The sequence below is a fragment of the Taeniopygia guttata genome, chromosome 3, assembly GCF_048771995.1.
Source record: "Taeniopygia guttata chromosome 3, bTaeGut7.mat, whole genome shotgun sequence".
NCBI lineage: Eukaryota > Metazoa > Chordata > Aves > Passeriformes > Estrildidae > Taeniopygia > Taeniopygia guttata.
In genome coordinates, this window is record NC_133027.1 from 72,933,620 (window position 1) to 72,950,371 (window position 16,752).

The 16,752-nt window shown below is 43.5% G+C and overlaps 1 protein-coding gene across 1 annotated transcript in view; it reads right to left on the reverse strand.

The window, feature by feature from the left end:
* Window positions 1-4,608: 4,608 nt before the first annotated feature.
* PGBD5 (piggyBac transposable element derived 5) overlaps window positions 4,609-16,752 on the reverse strand; it is a 67,568-nt gene continuing 55,424 nt past the window's right edge. Inside the window, exons 6-7 of the mRNA XM_030268305.4 lie at window positions 13,811-13,916; window positions 4,609-12,331 (exon numbers count right to left, since the gene is read on the reverse strand). Of these exons, the coding sequence (XP_030124165.4) occupies window positions 12,136-12,331; window positions 13,811-13,916 (302 nt within the window). The 3' untranslated portion in view covers window positions 4,609-12,135. The remainder of the gene's footprint in view (window positions 12,332-13,810; window positions 13,917-16,752) is intronic.

Below are 16,752 nucleotides of genomic sequence, written 5' to 3' on the forward strand. Positions count from 1 at the left end.
CTGCCAGCTGGGAAAGGGCACTGCTTTCGTGCAACAGTGAACCTCACTGTGTTATAAATGGCTCCTTGTTGTTCAGAAAGAAACAGAGGGAATTCTTTCTCACTCCCTTTCTGTTGCATTTTCTCCTTTCAGGTAGCAAAAATGACATTTGGTTATTTGCAGCACAGAAGCAGAGCTGGCTGGGACCAGGGACTATAAAACCAATGAGATAGCAGGTAGGGTGAGCACATGGGAGGAAGAGTAGAGTCTGGCATGTCTGGTGCTTAAACCTGATGCACAGGCATGAGGCAGGGTCCCACCCACAGGGATGCAAGACAGCATTTCCAGCTCCCTGGGATTTGGGCTGTGGCAGGCCAGCTCCCTTGCAGCCTGGCTGTATTTGACATCTGCTCTCCCTTGCTCAGAGGGAGCCTGGTCATCAGCCCTGCAGGCTGCTCTTTGGGGAAGGAATCAGCAAAGATCCTTCCCAGTGCCTGCAAGCTGTTCATGATCCATGATTTACCACTGGACCTCTGAACCAACACTCTATATTGAAATGTGGTGGTGATGCTACTGGGAAAGTCATGAGAAACAGATCATATATGCTGGCCTGTGGTAAAATGTTCCTGAATTTGTTTTGCTTCTCACACATGAGCAACAGAAAGCTGTTGCTGGCAGCCACTGAGTCCACTTGAATGTCTGTGCTTGGTTTGTGTTTGTGTGTACTTGCCCCAGGACAGGGGAGCTTTTTTGTTCAAAAAAGCAGCTTCTAAAATCACTGTAGTGCACCATGAATTGAGATTGGCTGCTGTCATCTCAGGCAAGAGAATGCTGGTGTGTATGGGTGATTGGCTTGAAGTGTCTATGGCCAGTTTGTTGCACTGGCCAAGAAGGGGACACAGATGTTTAACAGCTGGTCTGAGTCCTGCTGAAGCACCTTTCAGATTCTCCAGGGTCTCCTCTAGCTCTTGGCTGCAGTAACAGGTTTTGTTCATTAAATGTGCAAGTATTTCTTCTATTTGAGTAAGTTTATTAAACCTGGCTTGCAGTATTTAATAACACTACTTGCTCAGCCTGGCTGCAAACTGTGGGTGATCATCCATGACCAATTTCATAAATACTTGACATTACCTGGTGTCTGAAAAGACAAACTGTGGAACTCTGCAGTGGCATTTTGCAAATTGCTTTACTGAGCAGAGCAATGCCCTGCCTGTTCAATATTCATTACAGGACAGGAGTGAAAAAAAATGTGATTATCTGAACTCAGAAACACTATGCTGATGTTACGCCAAGCTACTCGTTGGGATTCCTCTCTTGCACCCAGTACCAGAAGTAGCTGTAGGTTTTAGGTGGTGGTGAGCTGTTGGGCACAGTAATGGAGAGGACTGAAAAAAGATGAATTGGGATGTCAAGGAGAAGAGCAGCACACATACTCTGAAAGAACACCAGCAGGTACAGAATTACATTTTTCTTTGCAAGTGTTGGATGGGGCATTTCCTCTGTGGCTGGGTACAAATACAATTGCTTATGCTTGGAGACCACCTTCTCCAGTGCATATGTCCAGGATATAACTATGGCTATTAATTCATGTGTTTGTCTTTATCTCCAACAGTTTCAATCTGAAAAGGCTGGGATACTGATAGACTGATAGGCAATGAACTTTTGCAGTTAAAATCCTGACAGTGATTTGCAGTTTATTCTGGCGTGGCTGCCTGCAGATGCTAATCTTATTCACAGCAGATAAATGTCACTCTCCTCCTGCTTTCCCTCAAACCTTTCCATTTTTTGGGGATTATTATTTGGCATCATTTTATCTGACTATTTCTAAATTTTGTGTGTGTCCGGGAGATATGGAGGAGGTTTGCTGTGCTGTTTCCTCAATGGGTTTGAGATGATCTTTCCATCTTAAATCCTGCCTTGTTGCCCCTGGGGAGTCTGAATCTGGCAGGAGGAATATCTAACATTTCTTTTAAGGTTGCAGTCCAGTCATAAGCCATAGAAGTAGAAAAAGAAGCATATCTTGGCATGTTGCACCTCAGTGTGTTCACACTGCAGTTGGTACCAGCTGCCTCCAGGCCAGTGCAGGGCTGCGCTGTGGGTGGTGAGTCCGTCTGCTCAGAGGAGCTGATTCTCATCCAAGTTTGTGGATTGCCAATTCCATGTGAATCTGAGAACCTCCATTGCTGCTGCTCTCGCTTCTTTGATGAAGGACAGACAGCAGATTCCCAGGAAAAACCTGTGACAGGAAATATAATCTGAAAAAAGTCTTGGTAAAATACATGATCCCATGCCAGTATTGCTGGTGCAGGTGTTTCTGAGGAATCCTGCCCAAGCCCTCACCTGGGGAAGTGGGACTATCGGAGAAGCGAGAGAGGTTTCTGGCTTCTCAATTCCCATCACCTTTTGTGTATTGATTTCTTAAACTATCATTCCCAAAGACAAAACTCTGACTGTGCTTTAATCTAAGGAAACTGCCGCAAGGAGACTGTCTCTGAAGAGAGAGGACATGGCTTCGCTTTGCAGGGGTCTGATTCATTACTGCCTGTAAAGTGCTTCTCCAAATCTCAGGTGAGAGTGCTTTAGGAGAGTCTGTGCTTTGACTTGGTGACAGCTGGGGGTGTCCTTCTCTGCAGTGTCTGTGAGGTGGCAGTTTTATTCTCTCTGTTCCTCTCTGGAGGCAGAGGGACAAGTGGAATAGGATATTGAAAAAAACTGCAAAAGGGCACGTTAAGTTTGGCTTCATTAATAAAGACCATGTTGTTGGAATTAATTGCAAATTCTCCTGAGAATAATTTCACAGGAGATTGAGTTACTGGAAGCCCTGGCCTGATCTGAAAGGATGGCAATGTTATAAATGACAGTGCCAAGGTAACGTGTGTGTCTGGGTCAATCAGATCCTGGGTTTCATAATTTCATAAATTAAATTCCTTCTTTTATTCAGCTAGTGTGTTAAAGATGATTTGCATTGCTTATTGTACCTCTGATGGTGTGGCCTGATCAGGCACAGCATTAGCTCTGGTCATGGCACATCCAGGGAACAAAGTGCTGTGCTGCTGGGGGCAGCTCTCCAGCCATGACAGGGAACAAGGAGAAATCCTCATTTGGTTTGTGGCACAGTTGCATGTCTCATCTGGCATGTAGCTGGTCTTGTCTCGCTGCAGGGGCTTGTAATCCTTTCCTCAGGTCCCTCCTGCTGTGTGTGCCTAGGGAGCGATGTAGGGAGGCACCCGTGCGTGGCTGTTCCCGTCCAGGGGGAGCCCTGCCCTGAGCCAGGGCATGGTCATGCTGATCCATCACCCTGATGATGCACCTACACTTTTCCAGCCCCTGCACCCCTTTGGATGGGCCAGCCTCCACTCTGAGCTGCAGCATGCACAGTGGTTTGATTGCTTCTTCAGCATGGATGTGGCATCTCAGCAGAAACTCGTGAGTTCCTCCCCTGCTGCTCAGCAGGGACTGCTGTGGTGCAAAAAACACACAGCAAAGGAAAAAAGGAGTCTTGTTTCTCGGGTGAAGGGGCCAGACTGTCTTTCAAACCAGCATTAGGGGCTGCTGATGCAACTACTTACATTTTGAAAAGGTTTCTGAGATCCTAGCTGGGTTGAACAGCCAGAATCTCTTGCCCCTCTTTTTGTGATACTAAGCAACTTCAGAAAAATAGTCTCCTAGTGACTGGTTCCATAAAGACACCAAACAAGTCAAGGGCCTTGTTGCTGGTTGCTTCTGTTAATGTTTTGTTTTCCCTGGAATTCTGGCTTTTTCTTAGCACAGCCTAGGTGCAAACTAAATTCCTTCATGCAGAAAACACAAAGTGCTATGAAGAAACACCCTGAGCAAATCAGACATGGCAGCTGGACAGATCCTGGCCAGAGGTCAGTGCTGAGCCACACTCCCACACCTGGAATGCTGGGCAGCCTGGTCCCAGTGGAGCCTCTGCAGCGACGGGGAAATGAGGGGCACAGCCCAAGGCATGGGGGACATCTTTATTGTGGCTGTTGGCAAAGACCGACTGTGACCCCACTTGTGTGTTCTCCTGCAAGACTTCTGCTACCTCGTGGAATAAGGTTTATACCAGGTCCTAGCAACTTGCTGACTTGGAGCTGTGAAACAAGCAGCCATCTGCAGATCACACGTGTCTGGTTTTGCCAGCAAATGCCGCTCATTTGGCATGCAGGTCATGGGTTTGGTGGGTACCACTGGTGGTACAGACAATGCTTGCCAGGAAGAGCCAGAGCACCGAGGACAAAGGGCTGGTTCTGTTCAGCAGAGATATGTGAGAGCTGGGACAGCTCTCCCTGCCCTTGTGTCCACCCTGCTCTGCCCTGAGGTGGCTGGGAAGCATTGCTTGTTGGGGTCAGGAAGGCAGGTGGCAGGGACAGTGGTTCTCTTTCCTATGCCTTTATGCAGGTTATACTGAAAGGTTTTTCCAAGTCAATTCTTTCTAAAGAAAATGCCTTTGTCCCCAGTGGCTAGATAGAGATGGTAGATTTATGATTCTGATGGTCTTAGAGTGTGAACCTATAACTTATCTTGCAGTATATTCTCTACATTCTTTCACTTAGGCACCCAGAGCATGACCAAACATCTTCCCCACATATTTCAGAAAAGAATAAGACAGGACAAGCAACGGGTAATTATCTGACTGTATTTCAAAGTTGTTGATTGTAAACAAACTTTGTTGAAGAAATAAAATCACATGACAAGATATCAGAGTGATACTATAAATCAATTTTGTTATTGTTGCCACACTTCACATTTTTGGAACTCGGAATTCAGCTTATGGTGTACAAAATTTGTAAAAATTTATTGCAAGCGTGCCTTTGTGTAGAACAGAACTGGTGTCACAAAAATAGTTCCCTGTCCCATGCAGAAACACAGCTGTGTGTCTCTTGCTGTGAAGAGGTCACACACCTGCATTTCCTGAAAGACTTGGCTGTTATAAAATTGGTCTGAGAAGATTTTTTAAAAGAACAAAAAAAAAAGTAATTTGCAGTGTATAATTTACCTCTGTAATTTATGCTTTCAACAGAAATCTTTACAATTATAAAGAATATGGAACTTTGCAACAGAACCACAGTTGCTGATGGTGTGAGCACAGCCCAGTGGTCTTGAAAGCACTCAGCTAGCTAAGGCCCATCTTCGCAATTGGAACTGTCACTGCATTTAATGGAATGTAAGTTGCACACATTGAGAAATAAATGAAAACAAAATGTCGGTGGGGAGACTCCTTCTCCGGAATCCCCATTGTTCCTGTTTCTACTGTGGTGCTTCCACAGTCTGTAGCTTCCATGCTGTGCTGACATGCAGCAGTGCTGTGACTCCAAGGCTGATGACTACTGGACATGTATAGCCTAAGGAAAAGCATGGAGTGAAGCCAGGGATGTAGCTAAAGCAGGGTTTGTGTTACTCAATCAGCTGTGCAGACTGGTTATGTTAAACATCAGCCTTTTCTTTTAATTCAAAGGCAGCAGGAGAGGGGGGTATACATGCTGGAATGATGAGAGTTAGAAGGGACCACCTGGCTCCTCTCCCTCCGTGTGCCCATCCTCTGAACTTTCCTCTGCCTTCTCAAGCACACTGTTGCCCTTGAGCTCCTCCTTGTATCAGACCATGCTGATCAGCCACACCTTCACAGGATCAGATTAATCACTGGCATAAACCTGAGTTTTGTTATCTCTGATAGCACCCCCAGACCATGGGATCAAGCTATTTTTTTATTTCAATACTGAAATGCCAGGCAAATATTTGGTTTATATCTAGAAGAAAAATCCAGGTTGCAAAATAAGTCAGAGAGACCTGCAAACTGTTTTCCATCAAATGAGCAACTATGTTTCACGGAGACATGCAAATTGTTCAGCAGTCACATTTTGCAAATGCCTTGGCACAGATTATTTGGGAACAAGACCACAAAGTTACTTTGACACAAGTGGGTTGGGGGTTCTGGACAGCTGAACATAGTGCACTGTGCTTTGCTTTTAAATTTCTAAGCTTTTTGGGGAAACTAGTGGAAATAGGTCAAAATGCTCTGAAGGCCAGAGCACACTGAAGTGTGAAAGCATTTTCCAGAGTGTTTATTTTAAAAACAGAGTTGCAAGGGCTGTGAGCAAACTGCATAGGCCTGGAATTTTCCCTTTCTTAGAAAAATTTCTGAGACCAGCTTGACTATGAAGTCTGCTTGTCCAAGGAACTTTGATTGCAAATTGCGATCTTGCGTCTCCCCAGCCTTTTTTTCCAGTCAGGTCCTGCACATCATGGTGCTACAGCACAGCGTGACACTCCTCTCCCGCTGGGCTCCTCACCCAGGGTGCCCAGGCACCCAAGGTTGTTCAGGTACAGCAAATGATGCTTTCCTGGGTAAGGTTTTTGCACTACACATCAGGTGGACCACCCTGACATCCAATACAAGCAATTATTACTTGGAAAGAGTGATACAAAAGGGATTTACCACTTAAGGCCTTTTAGTGATACCTAACAGCTGTTCACCAAACCCATCAGAGTGAAAGGGCTTCAAAAACAAAGCAAAACACAAAGAAGATCCCCAGACCCCGTCAAAGGTCTCACTATGACAGCAATGCAGAGCTGAGGAATATTACAGCCATGCCAGCTGGAGCAGTGGGTGTGATGCTGCTGAAACCTCTTTGGGGTCCATCCAAACCTGCTGGGACAGCACTACTGGGGCAAAGCAGACGACACCTTCACAGTGATTGCAATCAGAACAGCCTGCGGAAACAATACCCTGTTTCATCTAAGATCTGCAAAATAGCAGAAAGGACCAGCAAGGCAATGCTACAGAAGTAAACTGAAGGGCCAGCTCTGTGTTGTCAACTCTTCAAGACTGACCAAGAACCTGCAGGATCCTTTGGATGTGTTCTAAATGCAAGGAATGAGGGAAGAAAAAGAAAGTGTGGGGCAGGAAGTTTCTCCGGGGCTAGATTTCCAGAGAGACAAAGTTGTCACTCAGAGGAAGAGATCTTTTTTACAAAGCACAGCTGTTCTCAACTGTTTGCCAACAGTGAGGTGATGATACAGAAGTGCTTCTAAGAGTTCATGATACTTCTGGAAACAAAGGTAAGTTTAGGAATAATTGCAACAAGAATGAAAATGTATCAAGCAGCACTGATGGCAGGCTTGCTCTTGAGTAGATGATGTGATGTGTTGGTGCAAGTATCCCGAGTTAACAGCAGGCCAAATACATACCTGTTTTGAGCTTAGAGTTCCTTGCCCTTGTGAAACTGTGAACAGGCCTTCGACACTTCAATGTTCTTCTCAGCCAGACTGAGATGAGCTTGTTTTACAACCAACCAATCTTACATCAATCCAAACGTGAAGGATGTGCCATGGCAAACTCCGTAACAGAGGTGGATGGAAGACTTCATATTCCATCTAAGCCTCAGTGCATTTTCTTAACTCAGTAATTATTTGTCTGAATTTCACGCTGTTTACTAGACTATTGCAGAGCTTCAGATTTTCCATAGATCTCTTTTAAGTTCCTCTAGGCTTGTTGGGCTCCTATGTTTTATCAAATTTTCTCTTACCTTTAGTGCAATTTGGTTTTAACTCGTGCCAGCCTGCATGAAGGAACCTGTGCTAAGTCCCACAGCCCTTTCTTAGGGGAAAATGATATTTGGCATACTTTCATTTCTTGTTAGGAAAAGTGCTTTTGAACAAGAACCAAGTCACTGAAAACACAGAACACAGCCTTAATCAGCAGGAGTGCAAACTCCACTTTACAGTTTCATGACCCCCGTTATCTGTGCTGTGCCTTGGTGTCTGGTAGGAAAGGAAAAGCTTTGATAAGCTAATAATGTCTCACAAGTGCTGAGGTTGTTCCAGCACTTTGCAATCCATGCTTGTAAAGTAACAGAGAAGCACAGAATTATCAGAGCAGCATAATCCCCCAATCCCCCCCTTGTCAGTGGAATCAACTCTACCACAAGGGGAGTAAGGCATGGAAGAATGAGATACAGGAGGCTTCTTTCACTACTCACTAGCTCAAGACAGACTTCCAAATAACTATTAGAAAGAAAGTAACATCTTCAGGGAAAAAAAAAGACCACAGAAATACATCTGGAGGTAAAGAACAGGAATGCTGTTTTTGAGTTGCTAAATTCAATTTTCTCTATAATAGAAACAGAAAATGGAGATGAGATTTCTTTAAATTGTGCCCTATTGTCAAGTGTACAGATGGTCTGAAGTAAAAAGTGGCAGAATTCCTGCAAGCCCTTGAAGCATTTTTCAATGGAGACAACAGTGGAAACCACTTCCCAGTGGCTTCTAAACTCTGGCAAGTGTGGTATCACACACTGGGAGAATAAATGTTTTCCAAGAATGGATCATAGCACGACAGACATTTCCTGAAAGTACTGTGCATAGAAGGTTGTGGGTATGATGGTCTTACTGATGGTCTCAGTTCTTTGAAACAAAGTTTGCATACCATGAACAAGTAATTATCAGTTTTTAGAAGTACACGTCAGTGAAAATTCAATTCAGCAGGAGAGAAAGGAACTGTGCTGTGCTCCTTTCACTACTTCAGTGTCAAACTTCTTTTTTTCCTGAAAAAGTTTAGACATTCCTCTGTGACTTGGTTGGCATTTCGACTGCATTTTACCTACTGCTAAGTTCTCAGATCTCTTACCCAGATTGTCTTAAGACTACAAACAACTCACTCTATAATTTCACAAGCTATTGCACAATTAGACACACACGCACTATAATGAGCATCCTTGCACTACTTTGAGACTTTTGTCCCCTCTTTAATTAGGAAGAAACTTTAATGTTACAAGCAGGTGGGAACCAAATCTGAGTAAGCCAGTTTGCAGTAAAGGAAATAATCCTGCACAGGCTGAGCTGCAGTTGACAAACTTTAGCCTTTTAAAAATTATCCTATATCTTCCTTAATTACTTTGCCTCAGTTGTAGTAACAGAAAAAGTGCAAGATGCTTTTTCAGCAAGGAGAAATCTTAACTTTCCCCAACCCTATCCACTTCCAATCAATAACAGGAAAAGATGAGGGGGAAGAGTTATCTGTAGATACAGACTACACTTTGGTGCTTCGAGAGCCAAAATTCAGGTATTTTGTACATACAAATATATATAAATATTTTTGCTTACTTATGGAATGTTTGTGCATGGTAAGAACAACAGTTCCAAATGATGAGGAATGTTTAAGGCTAAGAAAATGAAATTCATTGCAAAGCTATAACTTTGTTTTCATTTTTCTCCTTTACAAAGGAGACTAAAGCATCTTCCCTGTAATAGTCAGCCACTGTGTAATCCCCCGTCAACACCAATGCTAGGGAAAACTACTCAGGACCCAGTCCCTGAGGCAAAAAGCTATGATCTCATGATTTGAGCTCAAGTAATCCGCATAATTAACTGTATACATTGGTGAAAAATTAAATATTTCAAGGCCTCAGGCCTACAGTCATCCAAAAAAAGAAAAGGCATTTTCTGTATGGGATGGCCTAGGTCCAGGTCTTTAAGCATACACAGTTATGTAACAATTGGCCAAGGGCTCAAGATTTATCCCAGGGGCCTACAATGTAGCTGGAGAGTGGTCTGCCTACTCCTCAGAAATGCCAGGTGGCTTCAAGGTGGTCTTGGAAACCATTCCATGTCTGCTGGAAACATGGGTATCCTGCACATAGCCCAGCATGGCATGGGAGTGTAAGGAAGCTGGATTTTCATTTAAGCCATCCCATCAGTAAAGTTCCATCCAAACTTTTCCTTACTGCCCCAGTTTTAACTACCATATAAATTTATGGGATATAATGAGCTAGTAGCTACACTTCCTGATCCAATATAGGCTGGCATTGTCTGAAGCAGGGAGCAATAAGAACACTCTGTGAAATTTCCTGAAAAAAAAAAACCCTGTAGGTTTATATTGCTGAACATTCATTTTTTCATGCTTCAGGCTAGCTGCTGTCTTCCTTTGAATACTTAGAAGACTGACAAGAACCAGCTACCAAACACAGTCTGAAGAGGAGTGGTCTCAGTTCTCTGCAGGGTCAAGAAATTTTGAACTGATTCTTGGGTTCCTGTGCAGCTTGGCATTGTCAAGGGCTAGAGCGGTACAAACTCACCCCCTTCTTTTGTGGTTAGGAGGCCTCAGTGCACAAAGTTTTGTCCTTTCTCCCATGTTTCCTGGGTGGAAACCTTGTGGACTGAGAAGTTAAAAGGATGCTTAGGAATCCTGCTGCTGTTCATTGTGCAGCTGGCAGGCAGAGCAGGGTGTGTGGGACAGGCTCCAGGCTGTAGCACAAGCAGAAGCACCATGGAGTCAGCCATCCCCTTCTCTCCCTTTAACCAGGTGAGATCTGCCTCTAGGTCTACGCCAACAGTAAGACTTTGGTGGAAACAGAAAGGTGTCAGTGCAAGGATACTCCATGGGCTAGTCATTCCTTTACTAACCCCTGCTGGATTCTTCCTCTGCTATTATTTACATGCTATGCATTTGCATGTCACAGAATGATGAAATCTGAGGAGTTTCCAAATTTATGTTGGTTACCCTCTATTGTCTCTTGTCAGATAGATACATGTAACCTCGTAAGATTTACACCAATAAATCAATCATTCACTCAATTCTTCTTGAATAAACTTGAGTCATTATTTGAGAGAAAACTTTTCAGGCTTGGGATCCTCTAATCAACATAGTTTTCTGCTCTGTAAGTTAATGCAATTCTATTTGTGCCCATCACTGCTAACCTTCAGAATATAGAGATTTTGATGATTGAGTTGTGGACTGAAATCAATAAAGTGTAGAGGGCAGGGTAGTAGCTCCCCTCAGTATTGATTCCCTCTTTTCAATCATATCTCTCTCTCTTGGAATTGTTTTCTGAAACTCCAGTGGCTTTCAGATTCCACCGAAACATGGCCTTGACCACCAGCTCACAATGATGCTTGTCCTCTACAGCGTCACTCAGACCAGAAGAATTCTTTGGGCCTGCTCTGTTTTAGCAAGGTTTAAGGTTGGTTACAACTGGACTTCTTTCCTTTTCTAAGACACAATGCTACGTTATTTTGTTAAACATGTAATCTGCTTAATTACAACTACTGTGACAAGCCCTGAAATCTACCAAAAAGAATTCCTACAGAACACCCCACAGTGATAATGGGAAACACTTGGCTATTAGTGACTTTTTTTTCTGCTGTGTGCCAAATAAAATTCTAAAGTGGACCAAAAAGGTCTTGACAATTACTAAAGAAAAAGCAAGAAATTATTGTTCTTAAAACTTTAACAGTCCATTACATTAGCTTTTAAAGCAACATTTAGGATACAGTTGAAATCAAGAAAAAATATAGTTGATATATTTTGATTTCTCACCTGTACACTGACCGTGGCAGTTAAGACGTGAGGCAGTATTACTTACTGGTTTACTCACTGTTAATTACAGTAATTAATACTTACAATATTAATCACTGTTTGTAAAAAAATGCTTCATAATGGTTAAAAAAGAAAATCAGTGTAGTGTATTCGTCATTTTAAATTCACTAATGTACTTGGTTTCTCCTAATTTTCCTGTGTTCTAACTGGGATCAAATTGTCTGATGTTACATTAATAAAAACAAAGGGGGAAAAAAAAAAACCACAGAAGGAAGAAATCATGACTGGTCCTCAGTTCCTGGCTGCCTGCCTGCGAGGGTGGTGTTTGTCAAGATGCCTGCTGCAGGGTTGCTGCGCTGGGCTGCTGCAGCGATGCCTCGCGGGACGTGGGGCGGCAGCCGTGCTCAGCCACAGCCTCACGGGGCTTGTCCTGGAATTTAGTAACTCCAAGGAACGTGTAGAGTTTCCTGTAATGCCCGTCTAGGACTGCTGAGCTGTGCCAGCTTCTGACAAGCTCTTGGCCCAAGAGGAACTTTACAAGGTGACCCTGTTCAACAAATAGCATTGAGATGATGGCTAGTTTAAGTCTATTTTCAGTATACAGATTTCCACAGGGCATTCACATATGCAATTTTGCGTCAGCTTTTCCAGTGGCACTTTCTGCACGAGATGTTTACATCCAGCTGATACTAGGAACAAAGTCTGCACTTCTCTAGTGGCATCATTTTTGGATGACAGCACTGGTGGTGTTACAAGTTCCTTGCTTTGCCGTTCCACGCGTGGTATCTTCTGCTTTCCCTCCAGCCCCTGCCTATGCCACCAAGAGCAAAGCATCAATGGGTGGGTGAGATGTCCTCCAAGCCCAGAAGCTCCTTTACAAGTCTTTCACCAAACTGTGCACGGCTGTACCTTGTCACATGGTAGGCCTCTGACATTTTGTAGAGGATGTAGGCGTTATTTATAGCGATGCTGATGGCAAACCAGAACACTTGTTGCCAGGTCTTGTTTGGTTTGTGAGAAATGAAATACCTAAAAGTCAAGAAAGGAAGGAAAAACATTGTTCAGCCGAACAATTGCAGCTGGGATGCAAGAAATCTCCCCAGACAAAGATCCTGCAGTCCCAAAGGAGAAGCAGACATGAGACTTAATGCCTGGTTCAAGTATTATTTAAAGAAATTTCATACTATGTATTTGACAGACATTAACATCAAATTTGCACAATTTCGGACATTTCTGGTAGTATGTAAAAGAGCAGACCTCCGTGCTCGCAGAAGCAAACTTCTGCAATAATCTCACCTCTGTATCATTCCATGTAAATAAGAGTACCAATAAGCATTCCTTGAGCTCACCCATGACAAATATCCTTGTGATGGGAGATGTAGGTCTGAATCCCTTCAATTTGTAACTAAAAAAAAAGCCTCAGTCACATTACATTACAGTTTTGGGAAGCTTGCTGATGCTTCTCCTCAGGTTTATTGTGAGCAAAGGATGATTGCTGCTGCTCTCAACAGTAGGTGGGAGGATGTGGGGGTAGAGTGAGAGCGTACACTGCTGGTAGGTGGACCACAAGGCAGAACTAGAGAGGACTGACATCTTTATATTTAGGTTCTGACTAATTCTAGGACTGCCAGAATATTCTCTCTTCGGTCATAAGATTTCCTATTCTCCTATTTTCCTACTTCCATTTTTTTAGTAACCATTTAAATCTACTACCCCAGCTTTTATCCGCATTGATTTCCTCAAACCAGATCCCAACATCATTCTCCAGCGACCACCTCCTCCTCTTTTATATATTCTACTGAGTTCTTGCTGCCTTGCCCAGAACTGGCTTGGAAAATCTGTGCTGCTTTTTCTCGCTTCTCAATTTCTAGTTCTGGAAATCTTCTGTACCTCATTGCTATTCCCACAGCCAAGCTTCACTACTGCTATTCTTACTCCCTGCTGTTCCTCCCTGCTACATTAAGAGCTAACACTGAGGACACCAACTGGAATTCAAGACCCAAAAGTTCTGCATTCTGCTCTCTCATCGTGTAGATCAGCTTTACGTGTAGAACTGACTGTCTTTTTTTCTTCTGGCTCCAGGTGACGCAAATATCACCAGGACAGATTATCAACTAAACATCATCTACTGCTAGGGGTGGAGAGCTGAGCTAGCCTGAGAGACTTGTGGGGCTGGTAGAGCCTTGTTGAATTCTCTATCAGTCTGCTGGCTCATCCTCCCATCACTTCTTAAAAGTCATTTATAACATGCAAAGGACCTGTGCCTCAAAATTTCTTTTTTTTTTTGTCTGATGGATGGGTAGATAGAGCCAAACTAATACCAGCAATGCAGTCCTTGCTTTGTGCAGAGCCAGCATCTGATCTTTGATTTAAACAGAAGTTCTGTCAGAGACTCAGTGAAAGCAGCATTGGGCTCTCAGATGCAACTTAACATGAACAATTCAAACCTTGCAGCAAAAGAGAAGGTGTGAAAGAAGTACACACAATCATGCACATCTTCTTACTTACTTGCTGTATTTATCATCATATTTGCAGATATAGCTAAGGTGAGCAGCAAAGGCTTCAACTGCCAGCGGGCATGGAATTTCTCCACTTTTCCTCTTAATTATAACTCCTGTATCAATTAGAAACATAACAGTTTTAAATTGACATTGTAATTCTAGCAATTGAAAAATATGTTTTCTATATTTGGCTTATAAAATAAACATTATTTACAGTTTCCCCCCTAAGGCTGGAAAATTATCTGTAATGGAGATGCTAACTTGATTTCTTTTCCCAAAGGTAGCACATTGAACAAGTGGAAGGGGAAGAAGAGGGATCATTTTTCAGTTGGAAATGAAAAGCTGTTAGACACAAACATCTTTACAATATGTTCAAAGGAACCCACACATTCCTGTAGTCCCACAGTAGCCCCCTACAGGCAGTATTAGTCTCTCCTTTTTGGGCCACAAGAAGTTGTGGTCACCTCTAGAGCAGTGACTTGCTGTTATATGCTTTGAATTCTGGAGGTCCCAAATTAGTCCTTTGAAATTAAATCCTTTGCTTATCTCCACCCATGGGGGCTAAGAGCTACATCACCTTCTCTTCACTGGGTGCCAATTGACACTGAGAAGAAAATGCAGTAAGAAGGAGCCAACTGGCTGATCTCAGTGCAGACAGAAGAGAAGCTGGTGGGTGATTGCAGTCTCTTAGAAATAAAAAGCAGCCTGGTTCCTGCTGTGGGGAGCCAGAGCTCAGAAGTACCCATAGGTTGCTCACTGGAGCTGAGCACACATTTTGCTGCCTGCAAGTGCTGCTTCCTGTCCTGCCTGGTCAGCTGGTAATTCAGCTCATCATGGGGGATGGCCATCCTGCCGACTGCAGAAATCTGTGGAAAGTCAACAGGCATCACCCGGCAGCCTTCTACCAACCACTCTTTGCACATACAGGTGCTAGAGCAGGTTACTCCAGAAATGGGCTCCATTCCTTCATGTGGTCTATCTTTGACCTGGCCTTATCCAACACTACAGCAGTATTTGTAAGTCCATTGTCCTCCTAAGAAACTCCCCTAGCTCTTTTCTGATGTACTGCTCCCAGAGAAAGCTCCCTGTAGGAAGGAAGGGTGGGTAAAACAAACTTAGAGCATAGGAGTCTGTTCCCTAACTTTTGACCTCATGCCCCCCCACTTTTCAATTGTGGGCTCTCCAGGGTATGGAGCACCACTTACTCCATGGCTACGGCACACTGCCCAGCGAGGCTCCCTTCTCTCAGGTACAACATTATTTTCTCCAGGTCTAGAGAAGCACAGGCATGGTCACAGCCTTTCTCAGCATCACTTCAGTACGGGTACAATCCTCGGCTTTCTCATTTCTCAAGCTTTCAGGAAAATTTTCTTCACCTTCCTTCTGCCAACTCTTTTACAATCAGCCCTTAAATGCTACTCACGTTTTGATTACAGACTTCACCATTTCATTCCTCCAGCTGGAAGTCTCATTGCATCCATTATCTCTGTCAAGCCCCCTGTGCTGTCCTAGCTGGCAGGCTCTATTTTGAAGCTAGTATGCGACATACTAAATGTCATGTTACAGCTGAGCCATGCAGAAATTTATTTGGAGTGTTTAAAGTCTGATTTTTAAAGAGTCCAAAATTATATTACCTCTGAATTGTTCAATACACTCTCCTTTCACCTCTGCCTCCTCAAGCTGGGTGTAAATGTAGCCCAAGGAGTGGCGGGAAAAAACAATCAAACAAAAAAATTCTTCATTACATTCATGTAATTATTATAGTGTGGTTTTGATTCTTTTAATGAGTCTTACAGATATCTGGCCAGCATGAGGTAAAAAGAAGTGATACACCACCAGCCTGCTGCATTAGTGCTGCAAAATCACTTGACATTTCATCAGGGCAAGTCAGGAAAGGGTAAGTATGTTCCTGGTATAAGTATTATGCCAAAAAAAAAAAAATCACCTTATTTCTCCTCTTGCTCTCTTCTCTTTCTCCCCCTTCTCTTCCTTTGGAGAATTTGTATATCCTTTGTGATTTACTTTGTATTCATAATCTTTAAAGGAATGCATTGTGGTGGCAGAACCATACATTCCCTATCACTTTCTATTCTATTCCCCATAACATTCCCCTGTTTTGAGTCTATAAATAACTGTATAGGCATATTATTTTTAGCCCTTCCTAGGCTTGCTTTGTAGCCATAGCCCACCTTCCCAGGGAAGACAACTGCCAGAGCTGGGTCATTCCTAGCTGCAGGTCCCTGTGGCACGCGGTCCTGAGCCAGCTGACTCATCGGCACATCTGATGAGCCATTTCCCCTCCTGGTCCTCCCCCAGCACTGCTGTGTTCCCGTTCCTGGCAGCACTCCAGGGAACACACCACCTGCACTGCAGCCACAGCCTGCCTTTGCTTCCATGCTGGAACGGGTGGTGGCTGCCGGCCTCTATTCTGTCACCATAGAAAGGCATCACCTTTTGGGTTTGGTGGTCTTTTAACCCTTTCTTCTTTTTAATTTAAATTTTTAAGCTGTATGCTTGTGAAGCAAAGCTTGAGAAATACTACCTCAAATGAAACAAGCCAAAAGACAAAGGTTTACATATGTTTGTTTCCTGAAAACACTTATCCTAAGCCTATCTAGAATAATGCTTTTTTAAAAATGGGAGTCCCACTAATACCAGCACTTGCATCCATCTTGTCAAACCCTGAGATTTCATAACAGTATAAAAGAAGGTGCATTGCAGGATCCAAGTCTTATCTGGCTTTGTATCAGGACTTCAATTTCTTACAGTTCTTTATCGGAATTGCCGACATTCAACGTTGTACAAGGTCTGATGATTGAGGTCTTCTCATTGGGGTCCTCCAGCCCCATGCCCAATCTCACCATACTTGGACACCAACTCCCTGGCTGTAGTCTCGCAAAGGACACATGGAAATGGTAAGTTGAAACCCTAAGTTTATCTGTTCTGAAA